The 17,280-nt window shown below is 38.6% G+C and overlaps 1 protein-coding gene across 17 annotated transcripts in view; it reads left to right on the top strand.

Moving 5' to 3' along the window:
• Positions 1-17,280, top strand: part of ERC1 (ELKS/RAB6-interacting/CAST family member 1) — a 269,997-nt gene that overhangs the window by 158,253 nt on the left and 94,464 nt on the right. For all 17 annotated transcript variants that reach the window (XM_074538921.1, XM_074538929.1, XM_074538927.1 and 14 more), the window contains one exon: positions 13,879-14,039. In XM_074538921.1, the coding sequence (XP_074395022.1) occupies positions 13,879-14,039 (161 nt within the window). The remainder of the gene's footprint in view (positions 1-13,878; positions 14,040-17,280) is intronic.

Genomic DNA, 17,280 nt, shown 5'->3' with positions numbered 1-17,280 from the left:
GCTATTTTATAGGCCTCACATTTGAATTACAGTGTCCACAAAGCCACCCTGGATTTCATGGTTCTCATACATCCTAAAATGTTGCTCTTTTTAATCCAGTGTTTGAAAATATCCTGTCAGTGTGGATCAAGTGTGACAGTGGGGAACTGTGTTAATGCACAATCTGGGTATGCAAGACATCTCCTGCTGACTAAAAACTTTCTGTTTATTTCACCATTTCAGACCTGGTCTTTCTTTGATCTTTCTCAAAAATAAAATCAGGCATTTCCTGCTGGGAGCAGAGCCCCCATTGAATTGGTCATAGTTTTATTATCCCCACTAATCTGTATAGCAGGACCGCTGCCATACAGAGAGCAGACGAGGCAGTCTTGCATAGATGGGAAGGCTTGCAAGCTCTTCAAGCCTTTCTTTTTAATAATAGTCACCTGGTTTTGATGGTGCACCTGCTGAATCCTCTGTGTAGATGCTGTTGTGAGTTCCTCACAGCTGTGGGGTTATTTATTTAGTACTGTGGCTGGGCCCACTAGTTCAGCCCTCTATGTGGAAGGTCAGAAGATGCACGCTGACTTCTTCCTTGGTGCTCCCATAAGGCTGAAGGTAGGATTTCTCAGATAAACACTTCTATCATAAAGGTTTTTTTATTAGAGTCAGACACTGTTGTAATGTAGATTCAGACACTGTTTCTGCATTAACCAAATCTGAGTTTGTTTTAGAAAAGCTGTCATTATATTCCTCAGGGGAGAAAAATAGAACTGCATAGAAGTTTTTTCCCTGCTCAGAAATACAGCAGTAGTTTTGCTCCCTAAGAAAAACTGTTGGAGGCTTTCTTTGAAAAGAGGCCCTGTCTTGTTCACAAACCCTTTCACTGTCCTGGTGCATCTTACCATTCCTTCTGCAGCAGGAAGCTGCAGGTTATCCTTTGTATGAATTGAATCCTGGTCAGCACCATTCCCAGGACAGTGCTGGAAAATGGGCTTTGATCTTCATGAGAGAGTGGGACCCTTTTTGTGAAATAAAGTGAAACACAAGTTTAAGTTCTGTGACTCTGTCAATCAGTAATTAGTGACAGGTTCTTGTCTCAAGGAGCACAGTAGTAGGATTACTGGCATTTCTAGCCTTCCTTATTGAAGGGCACAGCTCACAAATGTTTTCTGACCTAAAATTGCTCACTTTCATGCCCAGTCTTGAGTGCACATCCCAGCTGTTTCCCCAGCTGAGGTTGTTTTGGGGCTGTGTTGTGAAATGGAGCAGTGACCTGGAGCAGTTCATGGTGACGTCTGTCTTATTTTTTTAAGGGATTTTTTCATGTGAAGCACTTCACTGTCCTGGTTCATGAATCCCCATGCACAAATTGAGGTTCCTCTGAGGAAGTGTTGATCTGTGTGGGCAGGACTGAGAAGTGAAGGCAGGAGTTGCTTAGCATTATTACTAAAAATATTTTTACCAGAAACTTAACTGCAGCCTTTGCAATGGGCTCCTGTTTCTTTGAGATGGTGCATTGCCTGACCACAACATACATTTCTCTAGCTTATTTTATTTCCTTCAGATTTAAAAAGCAGAAGATTTTAGAAATTTAAATAACATTCTTGCTGATAGTAGTGCATCTCTGTTCTCTCATGAATATCAACTCCTGCTTAAATGCACTCTCTGTATAGTATCAGCTAACATTAACTCCTTACCCTAAAATGTAATGGCAAAAAAGCACATAAAATAATGGCCGTTACCTCATCATTCCTTGCTTCCTTAAGTAGGTATTTAAACTGGAATTTTTAAGTTGGCAGTCTAATCTTGACACCTTCCATCAACTTCTTTTGAAGTTATGGTTCACAGTGGGACACTTTAAATGAGGTTAAGTATGTTGACCTATAAATAGCTGTATCTTTATTCATACACTGTCTTTTTATCCTACATAGGGCAGATTTTTCTGTTTACTTTTTTTTATGGAAAATATAAAAGATTGAATATTGTAAAAGTAATGTATTGATTAAATCTATTTTCTTACACTCATTACTTTCTCCCACTGTCTCTGTAACTTATTTCAGCAGGATTTAATATTATTTTCAGGTACACATTACATGTAAAATATGTTGATAACAAGGCTCCTGAAATTCTGTATCACATATGCCTACTTCAAAATTATTAGCTGTTTGTTAAGGAAAAATAAAGATGAAAAAATTAATATTAAAGTTAATGAGTTAATAACTTATAATAACTTTATAAATAAGTTAACAAGTTAATAACTCAACCAGAACCTCCTTTCATAGTTGTCTCCCATTTTCCTACTGTAAATACAAAGTCTGCAAGGGTTTGAATGTAGAGTAGAGCCTACAAGAGCCTTTTGTCTTCTCTGTAAGTTACTGTGCTGGAATTCTCACCAAGTTTTGAATTCTGTCATTTGCACTTCTGTCAGAACACCATTCTGGTTTTAACTTTCAAGGAAATTATTTAGACTATAATTCATTGTAAGAATAGAATAGAAACTACATTTACAACAGATTTATCATTGGATGCTATCCTATCAAATGCCTTATAAAAATGCAAGATAAATTAAAACATATCTTTTTTGCTGAGCATTTTGTTACTGAAATAGATCTGAAATATTTTCTCACATATGTTGAGAAATAATTGGAATTATTTCACAGCACAAATTCTGACACGCTAAGTTACTTTCTGCTGGTCCCTGTAAATGAAAAATATAAAGTGGAATTTCTCATGAACCAAATATCTGTAGATGTTTTCTGAGCAGAAGTGTCAGAGTTCTGACTGCTCTGTGATACATGCTGGACACTTTGCTTTTAATGAATGTTTTTGTCTCTTCTTCTGTATCTCCTGGTGAGAAATTTGATAAATTTAGAGATAGGGGATCAAGGCAGTCCAAGGTATGGCTTGGGGGTGAAGGTGCTGGAGATTTTTTAAAAGATTTTTCTTGGGAGGTAACATTTTTTTGGCTGAACTTCCCTTGAATATCTGCTGAAAAGCTCTTTTCTGTAAAAGTCTGCCAAAATCATTTTGGCTTTTGAGTGTGTGTTTATATGTACACGTGCAAAGTAATTTGAGTACTTAGTTCATATCAAGTAAAATTCTGTGCTAAAAATTTATATTTTGCTTTGTTTTACTGATAAAAAAATTTAAGAGCTTTTTAAGTCAGTGTCAGCCCAAAGTATAATCTCACCATTGTTTTCCAAGAGATTTACTTTATTCCTTTGTCTGATTGTTCTGCTTTGGTAGGAGAAAGCATTTTGGGTAACTGAAGTTCACTGGGCCCTGTCAGTGAATATGTTTGCAGTTGTTTTTAGGAGCACTGCATCTCCCTAAAGTTACTTCTTTTCCCTGGATATTTAAATGGATTACATAACCTTTTCCTTTAAAAATACACAGATTTGCACTGAGTCACACTCCCTGCAAGGGAGAGGTAATTTGGTGTGTAATTCCCTCAGCATTCAGTAATGTACCTTTTAAGAGGTGGAAGAGTGGAATTTTTTCTGTCTTAGTTGTGTTCAGCTGTGCTGAGCTGGGGGCTTGGGAGGGTTTTTTATCTGCAGATGGGAAAAACGAATAGAGAGAGAAATGAATAGGAAATCATGCCTAACAACTTTGAGGCAGAGATCTTTTTCTGACATTATAGACAAAAATCTTTAAAATCTTTTAGAATCATGGAAGTGTTTAGGTTGGAAAAGACCTCTAAGATCGTTGTGTCCAGCCATTAACCTGATACTGCCCAGCCCACCACTAAACCATGTCCCTAAGCACCACATCTACCTGTCTTTTACATTCCTCCAGGGATGATGACTTTGTTTTTGTTTAATTTGTTGCTCTCGTTTAAGGTTGCAAAGTAGTCAAAATTTGATGACTTTTAGGAGAGCTAGGGACACTGAAAGCATAATTAACCTCTGTGCAAAATACACATTGAGCGCTTCTCCATGTAACTCACCTTTTCATTTAATGAAATGAGAAATACTGATGGAAAAATGTTGTCTAGAAATTTGGTGCAAGTGCTGATTTTAAGGTCATTTTGTCTGTATTTTTATCCCTTTTATTGTTTAATAGATAAATCCTGATTTCAAGTTATGCCTTTTGCTAAGCCAGGTATCCCAGACAAAGATGTCTCTTGGCATCTCTCTGCCTGTTGTATTATTTTCTTAAGCACCTACTTCTAGACAGCATTTTATTTGTTGTGGCTCAAGAGAAAATCAAATTCTTGCAGACTTGGTTACATTAATGCTTGCTTGTAATTGTGAGGACTCACACAAATACTTTTGTTAATATTTGTTTTAGCTAGTCCTGTGCTTTTTTCATTTTAAATTCCTTTTCCAGTTGCATTTTCTCTAATTTTAAATGCAAGTGTGATACAATAATATATAGGTTAAAGCATTAGAACAACTTATTAGTCTTGAACATTAGATTCATATGTATTCTTTTTCTGACGTAATTGATTTTTCCTCCAAATCCATGAAGTGCAAGAAAATAAATTGTTTTCCTTTCCATAGCATTCTCCTATATAGTAAAACATAGGAGACTGAAGAGCTTGAGGTTCGTTAAATTGAGGATGCCTCTTCATTTGAAGTATTTCCTGCTCACACAAAAACTTTATGACTTCCCTGTACTGCTGCTTCCCATTGGATTTCTTTAAACCCTTCACTGCATTTCAGCCTGAATTCAGTTGGTTCCAAACAGTGGAAGTTCTTTTTATTTATTGTAGTCAGGCTGTGCTACTTGCTCTCTGTTGCCTACAATGCTTCCACCAGTTTGTGGAGGTGGAAACTTTGCTGAGTTTGCCAATGAGACTGTGCTTCTTCAGTTGCCACTTGTTCAGCCTTCACATGGCAGTGCATGTGCTTTCATTTATTTATGTTCATGATCCTTAATGTCTTTTGGGAAAAGAGTGTTAAAGTTGTATATGGAATCAGCATAACGTTTTTCACTGCTTGTAGTGAGTTAATACATCATACCAGAGTTTTTCTCTTTGGAAAATCAATCTGTGCTATATAAAATGACAGTCTTTGCTGTACTGTGTAGCATAGCATTAAATATTTACTTTGAATATTATTCAGTTAGGTCTAAACTGTCTGCCATGGTGACATATCCTAGTTAACCTGAAACTGTCTAAAATGCAGCAAAATGGAAATCAGCATGGTCTGCAGAAAGCTGGTTAAAACCTGCTGAAATCCTTGGGCAATTAGTCTCACTTCTGCCTTAGCAGCAGTAGATGTAACCTATGAAAGGGCAATTTATTTTGAAGATGGCCATGTTTAGAGTTCTGGCCGGAGTATCATGATTTAATCATAGATCTAGAGAATTTTGTTTGGATGTGATAAATTGTGCCAAATGAGCACAACATGTGCAGCACTGCACAGGATGTGCTTCTAGGGTCTCTTCAGGGTCTCTGCCTCTGAGGAGATTTTTAAAAGGTGATCAAAATCCAAGTTTTTTCAAGATAGATTATTGTTCCTAGTGATTGCTGCTGTATTCCCAAGGGCTGGGAATTGCAGGTCCTGGAAGATGAATGCAAGACAGTTTCCTGAGACTGTAGATCAATGTAAAGTAGAATAGGACAGCTTCCTTTGGTATGATGATATGGATTAAAAAACATGAGAATGTTTCGTTGGATAATGATTTTGCATGAGGAAAATGTGGAAATAGAATTGTAACTTGTTACACTCTTCAAATACCAGTAACTAAAACAGATTTCCTCAGTAGAAATCAGAATTCAGTTTTCACTTACTTTTATTCAAGGCCTGACTCAAACACTTTGTTTGTGTTGAGCAGAGGCAATTATTGTTTCCTTCTCAAGAGCTCTTGTCCCAGCAGTAAGCTGTTGCTTATTTGTGTAGGGTATAGCCCACATTTAGGAGATAAACTGTCAAAGCTACCTCCAAACATCCTAACAGGACACAGCTGTGACTCACTGAGTCCTGAAGCCTTAGGAGTTTTCTCTTGTCCAAACATCTGTGAACCCTGATTCCTCTTTCTTCCTACAAAAACTCAGCCCTCTCACAGTATGAGTGTAAAAAAAATCATGAATACTCAAGTAACAAAACCCTTGACAGAGACTCCTTTGTTGATGTTTGTGTGGCTTCTGCAGGAGGAACATGTTAATGTCTGATGTCTGGTAAATCTCATAAGTGCTCTGCCTTACCTAGAGCCATCAGTGGAGATAGCAAGGAGCAATACAGAGCATTAACTCCTTTTTATTATCAGATGCTCTTTTTATAATGAAGTTTTTGTTGAGAGACCAGCTCATGGAAATAAGAGACATCAGCTGTCTAAATATCTCAGTTTCACAATGATAAGAAAAATTGCATTCATCTGCAGTATCCTGCAGATTTTCAGACCATGGGCTTTTGTTCTCTTTATCTTGCTCCTCTCCTTTTTTCCATTTAATAAAGTAAGAATGGAACAGTGGCACCAGTTCTAAGCCACCAAGATAATCTGTTTTATCAGGGATGCTGAATGTACAAAATCCAAACAACCAAAAAAACAAAGGCACAAGGACTTAAGAAAGCCACATAGTAATGTAAAGAAAGACCAACTTCACCCCTAAAATTACTGCAGTATATTACAGATGATCAAAAGACCCTGCCTTTCTCTGGAGAACTGATAATCCACCAGCCATTTTCAGAGCTTCAATGCTCACTCCCCTCTTTACTGCAAACAGAACTCCTCCTCCATGTGCAGTCTGCCACAGTCCTCCAATGCTGCACACAGCTGACTTTGGCAAAAGGTGATGCAAGTCTGGCACCCCCTTTGAGATGCAGGTAGAAGTGATAGAAACATCTTAATTGCTGCATCCTGTGCCCTGGTGCTGAATAAGAGGGGCTTGAACTGAAGTCAGAGCCATCCTGCTTTACCCTCCTGTGCTGTCAGTGGAGCTTTCTGCTGTTCCGTGAATGAGGGCTGTCCTTCCCTTACAAATCAGACATTACAGTATAATTTTACTGAGGGACAGGAAGAGTTTTTTTCTTATTGTTTACTGATTTCTCTCCTTTTCCTCTGGTACTTTAACTCTAAAGAAGCTATACGTAACAGTTTTCCCAGTATCTGTAGGAATTTGAAGTTTCCCTTAATTCAGAATAGCCAAGAGTTTAGTTCAGGGTCTTGGATATAATCTTTAAGAGTACCTTAAAGCCACCCTACTGCTTTAACGAAAATGGGGCTATGATGAAACCATAACTCATTTCCCTCTTATTTTGTGTAAAGGTTTATTAGCTTGTGATTTAAGCAAACCATCTGGTCCTGCTGGCAATCCAAGTTATGTCAGACTCAGTGCTTTCTCCCTGTAATATGTTACTGGAGGCAGTTAAATTACATGCCTAAGTCCCAAGTCTGGTCTGTGCTTTTTCCATGTCTTAACATCTGTTCTAGGAATTTTTTCTGGGACCCAAACAAGTTTACACGGAGCCAGATCTCTTGTCTTTGTCTTTCTTTTCATGTCTATTTCTTTTCCTTCTCTGCAGTCCTATCAGTTCAACTGAGTAAAAGATAATGCAGAAATTTGCAGACTCTTTATCATTTCAGCAATGTACATAGTGAGATAAAAAGTACTTTAAAAACTCAAGAGCTGTAGATAAATAGGAGACTGTCATATGAGAGTGACACTTTGAGAAATGTTAATTACTTTTTCAGTCCTTCTGATATTCTTCCTACTGACTTTTAACTGCAAGACTTTTTGTTTTGCTTGCCTAATTAATTTTGGGTAAAACTACAGATTTTTATTACATTTTGTCTTGCAAAGCTAATTTCTTGTTTATACAAAGCAGGTCTATGTTTAGAAAATAAATAATTTTAAATATACTCGTTAACCTGCTGAGATGGTTTTGAAAAGATCTCTAGTGATTGATTTATACACAGATCATGGAAAATGACTTTGTGTTGGTATTTGTACTTTTGTGCTCTGAAATGCCATCATTTTGTATTCTGTCTGGAACTTTTGAGACACAATAATGAGTATTAACAGCTGTCCCATGGCCTGCTGTGTCTGTATGTATATTGAAAGAACTAGAATTTCTTTCCATCAGAATCATAAACCAGAAACACAAAATGTGATTCTGAATCAGAAGCATAAAAACAACTCTGATTCCAAGTATGTAATTAAACATTGAACTGTGTTTCCTATGTTTGGCCTAAAATACTGTATCTCCAGCTTAGAAGTAAGGATCTTAGTGTAACAGTCAGGTACCCTTGTCATGCCCTTTGAGACTTTTAATTAGAGACTGGCAAGGTTGAGGGAGGGGATTGTCCCCTGTCTTTAGCTCTGGAGAAATCCCACCTGGAGCATCCAGCTCTGGGCCCCCAGCACAGGGAGGACACAAACCTGCTGGAGCAGGTCCAGAGGAGGCCAAGGTGATCCAGAGGGCTGGAGCACCTCTCCTATGAGGAAACCCTGGAAATTTGAATTGTTCAGTCTGGGGAAGGCTCTGGAGAGACTTCATTGCAATCTTGAGGAACTTGAAAGAGAGAGAGAGACTCTTCCCCAAGGTCTTTAGTTACAAGAGTCAATGGCTTTAAACTGAAAGAGAACAAGTTTGGACTGGAGATGGGGAAGAAGTTCTGTATAATAAGCATGGTGAGACACTGGAACAGACTGCCCTGAGAAGTTGTGCATGTCCCATCACTGGAAGTGTGTTCAGGGCTGTGTTGGATGGGGCTTTGAGGGGCCTGATCTGGTTAAGGGCACGGCAGGAGGGTGATGCTTGAAGGTCCCTTCCAACTCAAACCATTCTGTGAAAAAATTAAAAACAAAAGATATATACACAATCTTTTCTGTAAAGATTGATAATCTACAGCTGAGAAAAAGCCTTACCTAATAAAAATATTTTTTATATAGTGTACCAGTGATTTACTAGTTTTAATGCCAGTCATATAAATCTGAATTTGCATACATTAATATCCTATCACTTAAGACTAGAACATTTTCCTTTTTGGTGTCTGTCTAGGGCATTCTTTAGCCTTTTCCTCATTCTTGGTATGCACATAGCCTATAAACATGGTTTCTGTGGGTCACCATGTCAGAACAGAGCCTGTGCCCCTGCAGGTGATTTATCAAGTGTATGGCATTGTGCTCTTTTTTCCCCCCGGACTGATGACTCTGCCATTGCCTCTCTAGAGGTGCACAGTCCCCCCGTAGTGAATTTCATTGTGTTACCAGCATTCATGATGCATTTGTGGCTCTGAATTTGTGCCTCTCAGAATTGCTCTGCTTCTCTGAAAGGGTGCAAGCAGAAAATTGAGCTCTAGAGCTATCTTCCTGAGAGGGCTAGAGAAGGTTTTTTCATTTCATACTGCAATTCTGTGCAGTAGAACAGTTATCTTCAGGTGATGCTTTATCACTGAGGAGAGCTCACAATGGGAAGAAAAGTGTGATGTAAACAATCTGAAGTGTTTGGGGAAGCTGAGGTTCTGTCAGTGAGTTGTCTGTCTGGATTGACCTCAGGTGTTGGAGTCTTTGGACTCTGATTTTTCGAGGCAAACAATAACAACTACATCAGGTGATGTGAGCATTCTTCCTGGCCTGAAGTATCAGTTGTGTCTCAGGAATTTTTAGCAGTGCATAAGTTGTCATGTAACAGGTGAGGAACTGGAGCTTGCCTATCCTGATCATCAGAAATCATTCCAAGAGTAAGTACAAAGGTTGGAAGGATTTCCAGACTCAGTAATATTTGTGTATACAGTCCCTTTCTCAATTTTGCTGTCTTTTCACTGGCTTTTGGGGAACTTGACCAAGCTCTTTGCAAGTCCCCGGCCTCACAGTACCCAATGGCCAGAAAGGTTCACTGGAACCACTTCATATTTGGAGATATTGTTGTATCTCTGTCTGTGCAAAGGACTTTTGAGTTATGATTTGCAGTTGGAGGAGGTTGAAATAGCAATCTGTAGAAGCAGGGAGGTTAAGATGGTAGATAGGCTCCTGAAAAGACCCTCAGTTTTTTTTGTTATTAAATAATTTCTTTACAGGCTGTGATTGACATAAATAAACTTCTCCTGTTGCATTGCCCTTTCTCTCCACCTTGCTTTCATGTTTCCTAAGGAGTGAATGCAATATTGTGCAAAGCATTTGTCCTGTCTTGACATTTCCCTTTTCTGCTGCTGTGAATCTCATCCTGATCTAATTGACATTCTTTGCCTTCTTTGTTCAATCTCTCAGGAAATCTCTCCTCTAATGGAAACTTATTTCAGCTTGGTGTTCTTCCTTAAAGATAAGCTGTCACTTGGGCAGGTCAGTTAAGGCCTGAGAACAATGAACAAATAAGTCTCCATTTAAGGTCTCTGCTCAGAATACATGAAGATTTTCTGGCCTGTCTACAGAGAACTGAACTGGGGCTATGTCCTAGACAGGCAGAGATACATCTTGCTTTATATACTGTCATTGGAGCAAAGAGTGGCAAGAGTTCACTCTGCATCTTCTGAAATGGGTGGAGACTTTCTAGTGCAGCTCACAGGGCACGAGCTTACCCGCAGCTAAATTGAAAATGTCAACAGCATGTCTGAAAATGTCTCCATGTGCCAAGAGCTCTGGTTTTGGCAAATATTTTTTCTTTATTATATAATTAGCTGCTCTCAGGGGACAGAAATCAAGGGTAGATGTGAAGGTTTTTGTATAGGCTAAATTGGATGTGCATTGTAAGTAGTTTGCTTCCAGTGAATATTCTTCTATTATTTCTCACAGGACTACTTACTGAGATAGGTCTGCACTAAGATTGAGAAGCTGCCAAATAAAATGTTTTGTTTTGTAGAAGTTTAATTGTAATAGACCCATGGCCTATCTACAACCTGATGAATCTGAACAACAAAGTCTTTACTGTGAATACAATCATCACTATTTTGGTGAACTTTGTCTTTAAATTGTGTGACAAATGGCCGTTGCTGGGGGGCTTGGAAGGTAATGACAGTTCTGTAAACCAAGCTGTTGGCACAGTTTAAAAGCTGCTCACATTCCAGCCATTCCTAATACATGATTAGATCAATTTTCTGTTGGCCTGCAAAAATCCAAACTCAAACCTTAGAATTAAAAAGTTACCAACAGAGCAATGAGCAGAAAATAAAGTACCTGCAGTAAGCACTAGTAAGAGATACTGTTGCAGAGTTAACCCTTGCCACCTCTCCCTAGAGAGGTATCAGGCTCCAGTTTCCTCTTGTCTTCCAAAGAGCTCAGAGTTGTCACACTGCAGATCTACACCAGGCAAACCAATCCTTCAGTGTCAGCACCACAGACCCTGATGGCTGGCAGGGGGAGGAAGCCTGTCAGGAACATTTCAAACCTGGTTATGGAGCAGATGTTGCTTCAGAGGTTGTTTTATCTTGGCAGCTGACAAATTGACACAGGCCCTTTAACTGTTGCAGTTGGCTGGGGGCTTGCTGATTCCCGGTGCTTTTCTGTTCAAGCCCAGGGGTTTATAGCTGGAGTGCCTCTCTTCAGTTTAAGGGAAAATGGGCATGAAGGTATTTTTTATCCACCCACAGGAAACAGAGACTGATATCCTATAGCAGCTGATGCACAAGTGCACCTTCATTACTCCTCCGTTTTTCTAAGAATCAGTTTCCATCCTAGTAGTATTATTTCTGATGTTTTTTGCATTCTTTTCTGGTATATTTTCTCTATTTCACTTTATGGAGTTTTCTCTTAGTTTTAAAAACTGACAGATTTTCTGATCTTGTTTTGTGCACTAAACACTAATAAAACAGGGAAAGTTTGGCTTTTAAATCCATGCTTTCCAGTTTGGACAACTTGTCAGTGAGGTTCTCCTTTGGTCTGTTGATTACTAGATGAATTCTTAGCTGTACATTTTGAATAGTTTATGATAATTGGATATTTTAATTTTTTTTATTTAGTTAGCTAAGCATAAGAATGCCACCTTTTGGCAGCTGCATTTGAATAGAAGTAGAAAGGTTTTCTGCAGTAAACACTGCACAATGTCTGTGCTGGGTTTTTATAAATCTCCTAATTCTCAATTGCAATGTTTCTTGCTCTTGTTGTAATCTTCGCTGCAGCGTTGTTCTTCCCTCTCTGCTGGGGCTCTTCTCCTTTCTCTGCAGCACAGTCCTTTCTATCTTCTCAGGGGCTCCTCTTGGGCTCTTGACCCACCCCTATTTATCTCAGTTACCTTCACGAGCTACAGCTGCTGCCCAACTAAGGACCCTGCAGCTGCAGCTCGTTTGGAGTAACTTGGACTCACACAGATCTTGCAATACAACATATATTCAAGCCCCCATATGCTCTGTCACCATTGAGGATGAAAACCAGTCTTATTATCCATGTTTGTCCTGAGTCATTAGCTCTACCTTTAGGAGTACAGGATTTATTAATGCATCTTACATACTTCCCTCCTACAGCACCTGTATAGCAAATGACTTACTCAACTCTCCTTGTAAAAACATGTAAGCAGAAATTGACCTTGTTGTAAATTCAATAATTCACTTCCAGGATGGATCACAAGTTGACTGTTATGGAGGGATATAAAGGCAATGTAGTGCTGTGTTTGCATACTAAATCTATACAAATATTTGGTTTTGTGCAGCAGTAGCATCTGAGTTTCTCCCTTTGAATGCACAGTATAAAGTTGTTTATGAACACTTGGTTTGTGATGGAAAGAGAAAGCCTTCATGGAAGAAGTCAGTGAAAGTAGTGTGTGCTGTGGTATTTTCTGAGACCCCTGACAAAGGGAGGAAATGATGAGTCTGACTTCATGTTCTTAGAAGGTTAATTTATTAAGATACTGTAATACATTAAAGAATGCTATACTAAAACTATAATAAACTATACTAAAAAATAAAAATATATACAGACAGAGAACTAAAAAATAATAATGAAAAACTCGTGACTCTCCAGAGTCCTGACACAGCTGGACAGTGATTGGTCATCAAGTAAAAACAATTCACTTGAAACCAATGAACATGAATCATTGTTTACTGTTGGTAAACAATGTCTAAATACATTCCCAAGTAGCAAAACACAGAAGAAACAAATAACTATTGTTTTCCTTTTTCTCTGAGACTTCTCAGCTTCCCAGGAGAAAATCCTGGGCAAAGAGATTTTTCAGGAAATATAACAGTAACAGTGCGCCATTGAGCTTTATTATAAAATTATTAAAGCACATCCAGAGGTTTTTGAATGCTATATGTAGCTAAATTTAAGCATATATTGTGATTTTGAATGTTAAATATTGACAAATTTTACCTAAGACAGAACCTGTTCTGAGTGCAAAATAAAGTTACTCTTAATTTGTTTAGAATATATGGCAGAATTTATAATTATGTTGTTTCTGAATCTTTCCAGTTTGCTGAAGATAAGAGCATTGTTCTGCTGTACTTCTCTGCCATCAGCAACTCTTTGAATGTCTTACATTGCTAAATCCCAACACGTGCCTAAAAACATTGTTCAAATGGTATTTTGAGGGAAGTAGCCTCACATCTTCATGGGAATCCATTCCTCTCCCTGCTTCAGAAATGTTACCTTTGTTCCTGAAGTGCACATGTAGTTTCTCTTTAGGCATCATTTACAGTGAAAGTGTTTTATCCTTTTGGTATATTATCAATGTGTTTCATTTAATACCTTGCATTTTTGTGGACCAGTGTTAACATATGCAAGCCATCCTCTTATCCCTGTGGTACATTCTCTGAAACAGAAATACAGAAGAGTTGAAGGTTTCTATTTTAATGATTATGTGACCAAACTAAGTGAACTCACAAGCTGCAATGCTGCTTTGTTCAAGTGTAGACATCCTGTGCACAGCACTGGATGGTGCCTCCTGCTTGCAGAAGTGCTGAGTGGCTTCCATTCCCTGGTAACATTGGTACTCCAGTTCAGTTGTGACACTGAGGAAGTTCCAGCTGGTCACACTGCATAATTTTTGTCTCCTCCTGTCTTCTCCAAAAATGTTTTAGGTAGAGGAGCTGATGATGGCTATGGAGAAGGTCAAACAGGAGCTGGAGTCAATGAAAGCCAAATTGTCCTCTACACAACAGTCTCTGGCTGAGAAGGAAACTCATTTGACCAACCTACGAGCTGAAAGAAGGAAACATTTGGAGGAGGTCCTGGAAATGAAGTAAGTGTCCTCTTTTATTATTTGTAGGCTTGTTTTATTGTTGTCTCTGCATTCCTTTCTGATCCTTGTTGTTCTAAAGACAGCCCTACATGGATGCGTCTCTGCAGATAGCAGTTATCTGTAATCAGTCAAGCCTTCAGAGGTGACTTCTGCCCGGGGATTACTTGCATCACTTTCACACTTCCTCTAGAGCTCAAAAACATTTCTTCCTTTTGATTGTCTACAGTAGACTTCTGTTATTTGCACAATAGCATCTTCAAAGATCCTAAGCAACTATTGGGACTCAGTTGTTCTATGTCCAATAAATGCACCAAATCTTGCTTTGAGCAGCCTATAACTACTTCAAGGTAAGGTGCAAGGCAGTGTAGCAAATGACCAAAAAAAACCAGGGAGAAGATAAACATAATGTGAGGTGTTTGTAATGGTAAAGTCACACTGCAGATTTCTGGTCTGCTCAAGTATTTTTCAAACTCATTCAGATGATTCATTAGCACTGGAGCAGTTTGAAGTTCTCTATCAGTCAAATTTTAATAATCATCCTTAAACAAGGAAGCCTGGATAAAGCCAAGCTTTGAGGAGGTGGGAAGAAGAGAGGGATTAGACTTCCCAGGCTTAAATACTTCCTAGTTTCTGACTGTGCATTACAGATAAATAGTTATCCTTGGTTTAGGGAGACATGAATCCATTTAGTGCAATGATGGATGGTGCTGCCAGCAGTTCATTAGAAGCACTTTCAGTTGTTTAGCCAGCCCTGAAGAGAAGGAACATTTTTATTGGCAGGACTAGCAGTGGTTCCTCCACTGTGGTTTTGTGAGCCATTATTTATTTATTTAACTATTCTACACTGGTCTCTTTCCTTTCCTTTTTTTTTTTTTTTTTAATGAAAGGATAGAAAAACAGCTGTTACAAAATGGAAAGAGGTGGCTTAGATCTTGAAACTGTAACTTAGAACTGCTGTATAAAGCAGGCCAAGCCTCCCCAGCTTCATATATTCAGCTACAACAGTTTGATCTAGACCTGGCATAAGGATGTTGGAAGACTGCAGTACTTAAAAGCCACACTTTTTATTTTTAATAAAAAAATTTATTGAGCTATAAATTTGACTGCCTTGAGAGCTGCTGTATGGGGGGATGGGAAGAATAGCTCTTTAGGTGATGTGGGAATCCAAAGCAACTGGAGATGTATCCCATTTCCAATCACTTGAGAGTGCTTTCTTCTGCCAAACTGCTCTGCCAAACCTTCTCATTAAAATCTACACGCAGTGTAGTCTATATCCTGAATGTATTTGGAATTGTGTAGATCCTTTAATATAACTACTCACTTCTGAATGATGACCTCTCTTACCTGTGTAAGTTATTGTTGGAAGGTTTTTGTACTGAAATGTGGTATCAGGTACTGCATGAACTGCTGGATCCATTGTGCCTCAGAAGGAAGAAGAACACTGGAGAGAATGGTAATGCTGTCAGCACAAGGAGAGGAAGATGGAAAAAGCATTACGTTTGTATAGTTAACTAGCTGAGCATGTTGTAGTCATAGCTGGTCTGTCTTAAAGTTCTATAAAGCTGCCAAAGGCATCCAAACTTCAAAACCTCGCCCTCACCATGAGGCTCTGTTGCAAACAAGTCTCTACTGAGGACTCCTAGTCAATTAATATCTTATTTTATATACAGAAACTTCAGTATATTCTTTGTTGCCCTGCTTTCCCTATGTCTTTTATGAAAAGCACTCATTTGTTTTCTAGTTTTTCAAAAAGTTTCTCATGTTGTTAAAATATTTACTACTATTTCAACTGAAAAATGTCAGTAAGTGAATGAGTGGCCAGTTTTGTGAAGCAATTAGCTGCTTTTGGAGTTCTTATGGAGGAAAAATAGTTGTACAGGTAGTGTTCAAAGGGATGCTGAAGCAATATTGTTTCCTGTGTTCTAGGGCATGCTTCAGTGGGAAAAGTTTGAGGTGCTCAAACCCAGCACTGATTAAATTTGAGATTTGTTAGGGGTGTAGATTTAACAACCTAGGCCCTGCAATCAGCTGATGGGGCTGGGGAGCAGACAAGAAAAATATCATAGGAAATGCTGCTTTCGGAGATTCCAGATATGGAGTGAAAGAAAGTGTTAAAGCAACAAGGGGACTCCAGAAAGTTACCTCTGGGTTTTAATAGGAAGTTGTTAGAAATAATGCTAGTGAAAATACATGTTTAAAATACTGTTTTTTAGAGCAGAACTTGTGTTTACCACTGACTCTGTAACCCTGAGAAGATCATTTCACACTCCTTAGGGAATAGTGTGGCACTAGAATAGCTCAAATGTGAAATATTCCAAGCAAGAAATTTCACTCCTTGAAGAAATACTATGTATTTTGAAGCTCTCTTCCTTTAGTATTTTCGTTTTCTTTAAAAAAACTTTATTGCAAATAATTATGAGAGAGGCAGATAATGGTCTCTATTTATATCACCAAACCTGATCTACTGTAGAGAAATACTAGTGAACTGCTAGGATTTTTGTTTTGTTATGTTTTCTTTAAGAACTTCTAATGTTTCCATCATTCACAGCAAATCTTTTAAATTAGGCAGGAATAAAGTGCTGTCTACAGAGAAATCTCTGTTCTTTGTCCCATAAAAACCTGCTTAGGCTGAGCTGAGTTATAAACTGTTGAAAATCACCAGTTCTACTTTCTTTTTTTTTTTTTCCCCTGGTGTTGTCAGCAAATTTTGGCAGTGTGTGAAAATAACCAAGCACAAACAGTCTAATCTGAGGCCGAGCTCCTGCAGTTGCCAAATCTGCAGCAGTGGACACTGCACTCACAGGGAAGGGGAACAGACACTGTGTCTGCATGTTTGTTTTTAGGTTCTCTTTACTAGACAGGCCTTTTGTTATGGTCCGAAGGACCAGAAAGGTCTTCCCAATCATGTGCTCCAGGGCTGAAAAGTCCCAGTTGGGGCATTGCTCAAGGTGTTCTTTCAGACCTGGAGAAGGATCCAATAGCCCTTTCCTGAGTTATGCCTTCTCCTGCTAATTGCAATTGCTGCTAGCCCTATAATTCAAGGTATGCAGACTTACATAACATAGTTGGCCCTTCAGAGTTGGATCTTTGATCCTGCTGGCTCACAACAGAAGGATTATTACTTCTCTGAGAATAATTTACTGTGCTCTTGTTTCTTGAAAAATAATCAGAGATCTTGCAGATGAATTGTTAGCACAGAAAAGAATTTATGTTTCAAAATCAAGCTGTCAGAAAGCATATT

This window comes from Zonotrichia albicollis, chromosome 4 (genome assembly GCF_047830755.1).
Source record: "Zonotrichia albicollis isolate bZonAlb1 chromosome 4, bZonAlb1.hap1, whole genome shotgun sequence".
In the NCBI taxonomy this organism is placed as follows: domain Eukaryota; kingdom Metazoa; phylum Chordata; class Aves; order Passeriformes; family Passerellidae; genus Zonotrichia; species Zonotrichia albicollis.
This window is presented reverse-complemented; position numbering and strand designations above follow the sequence as displayed.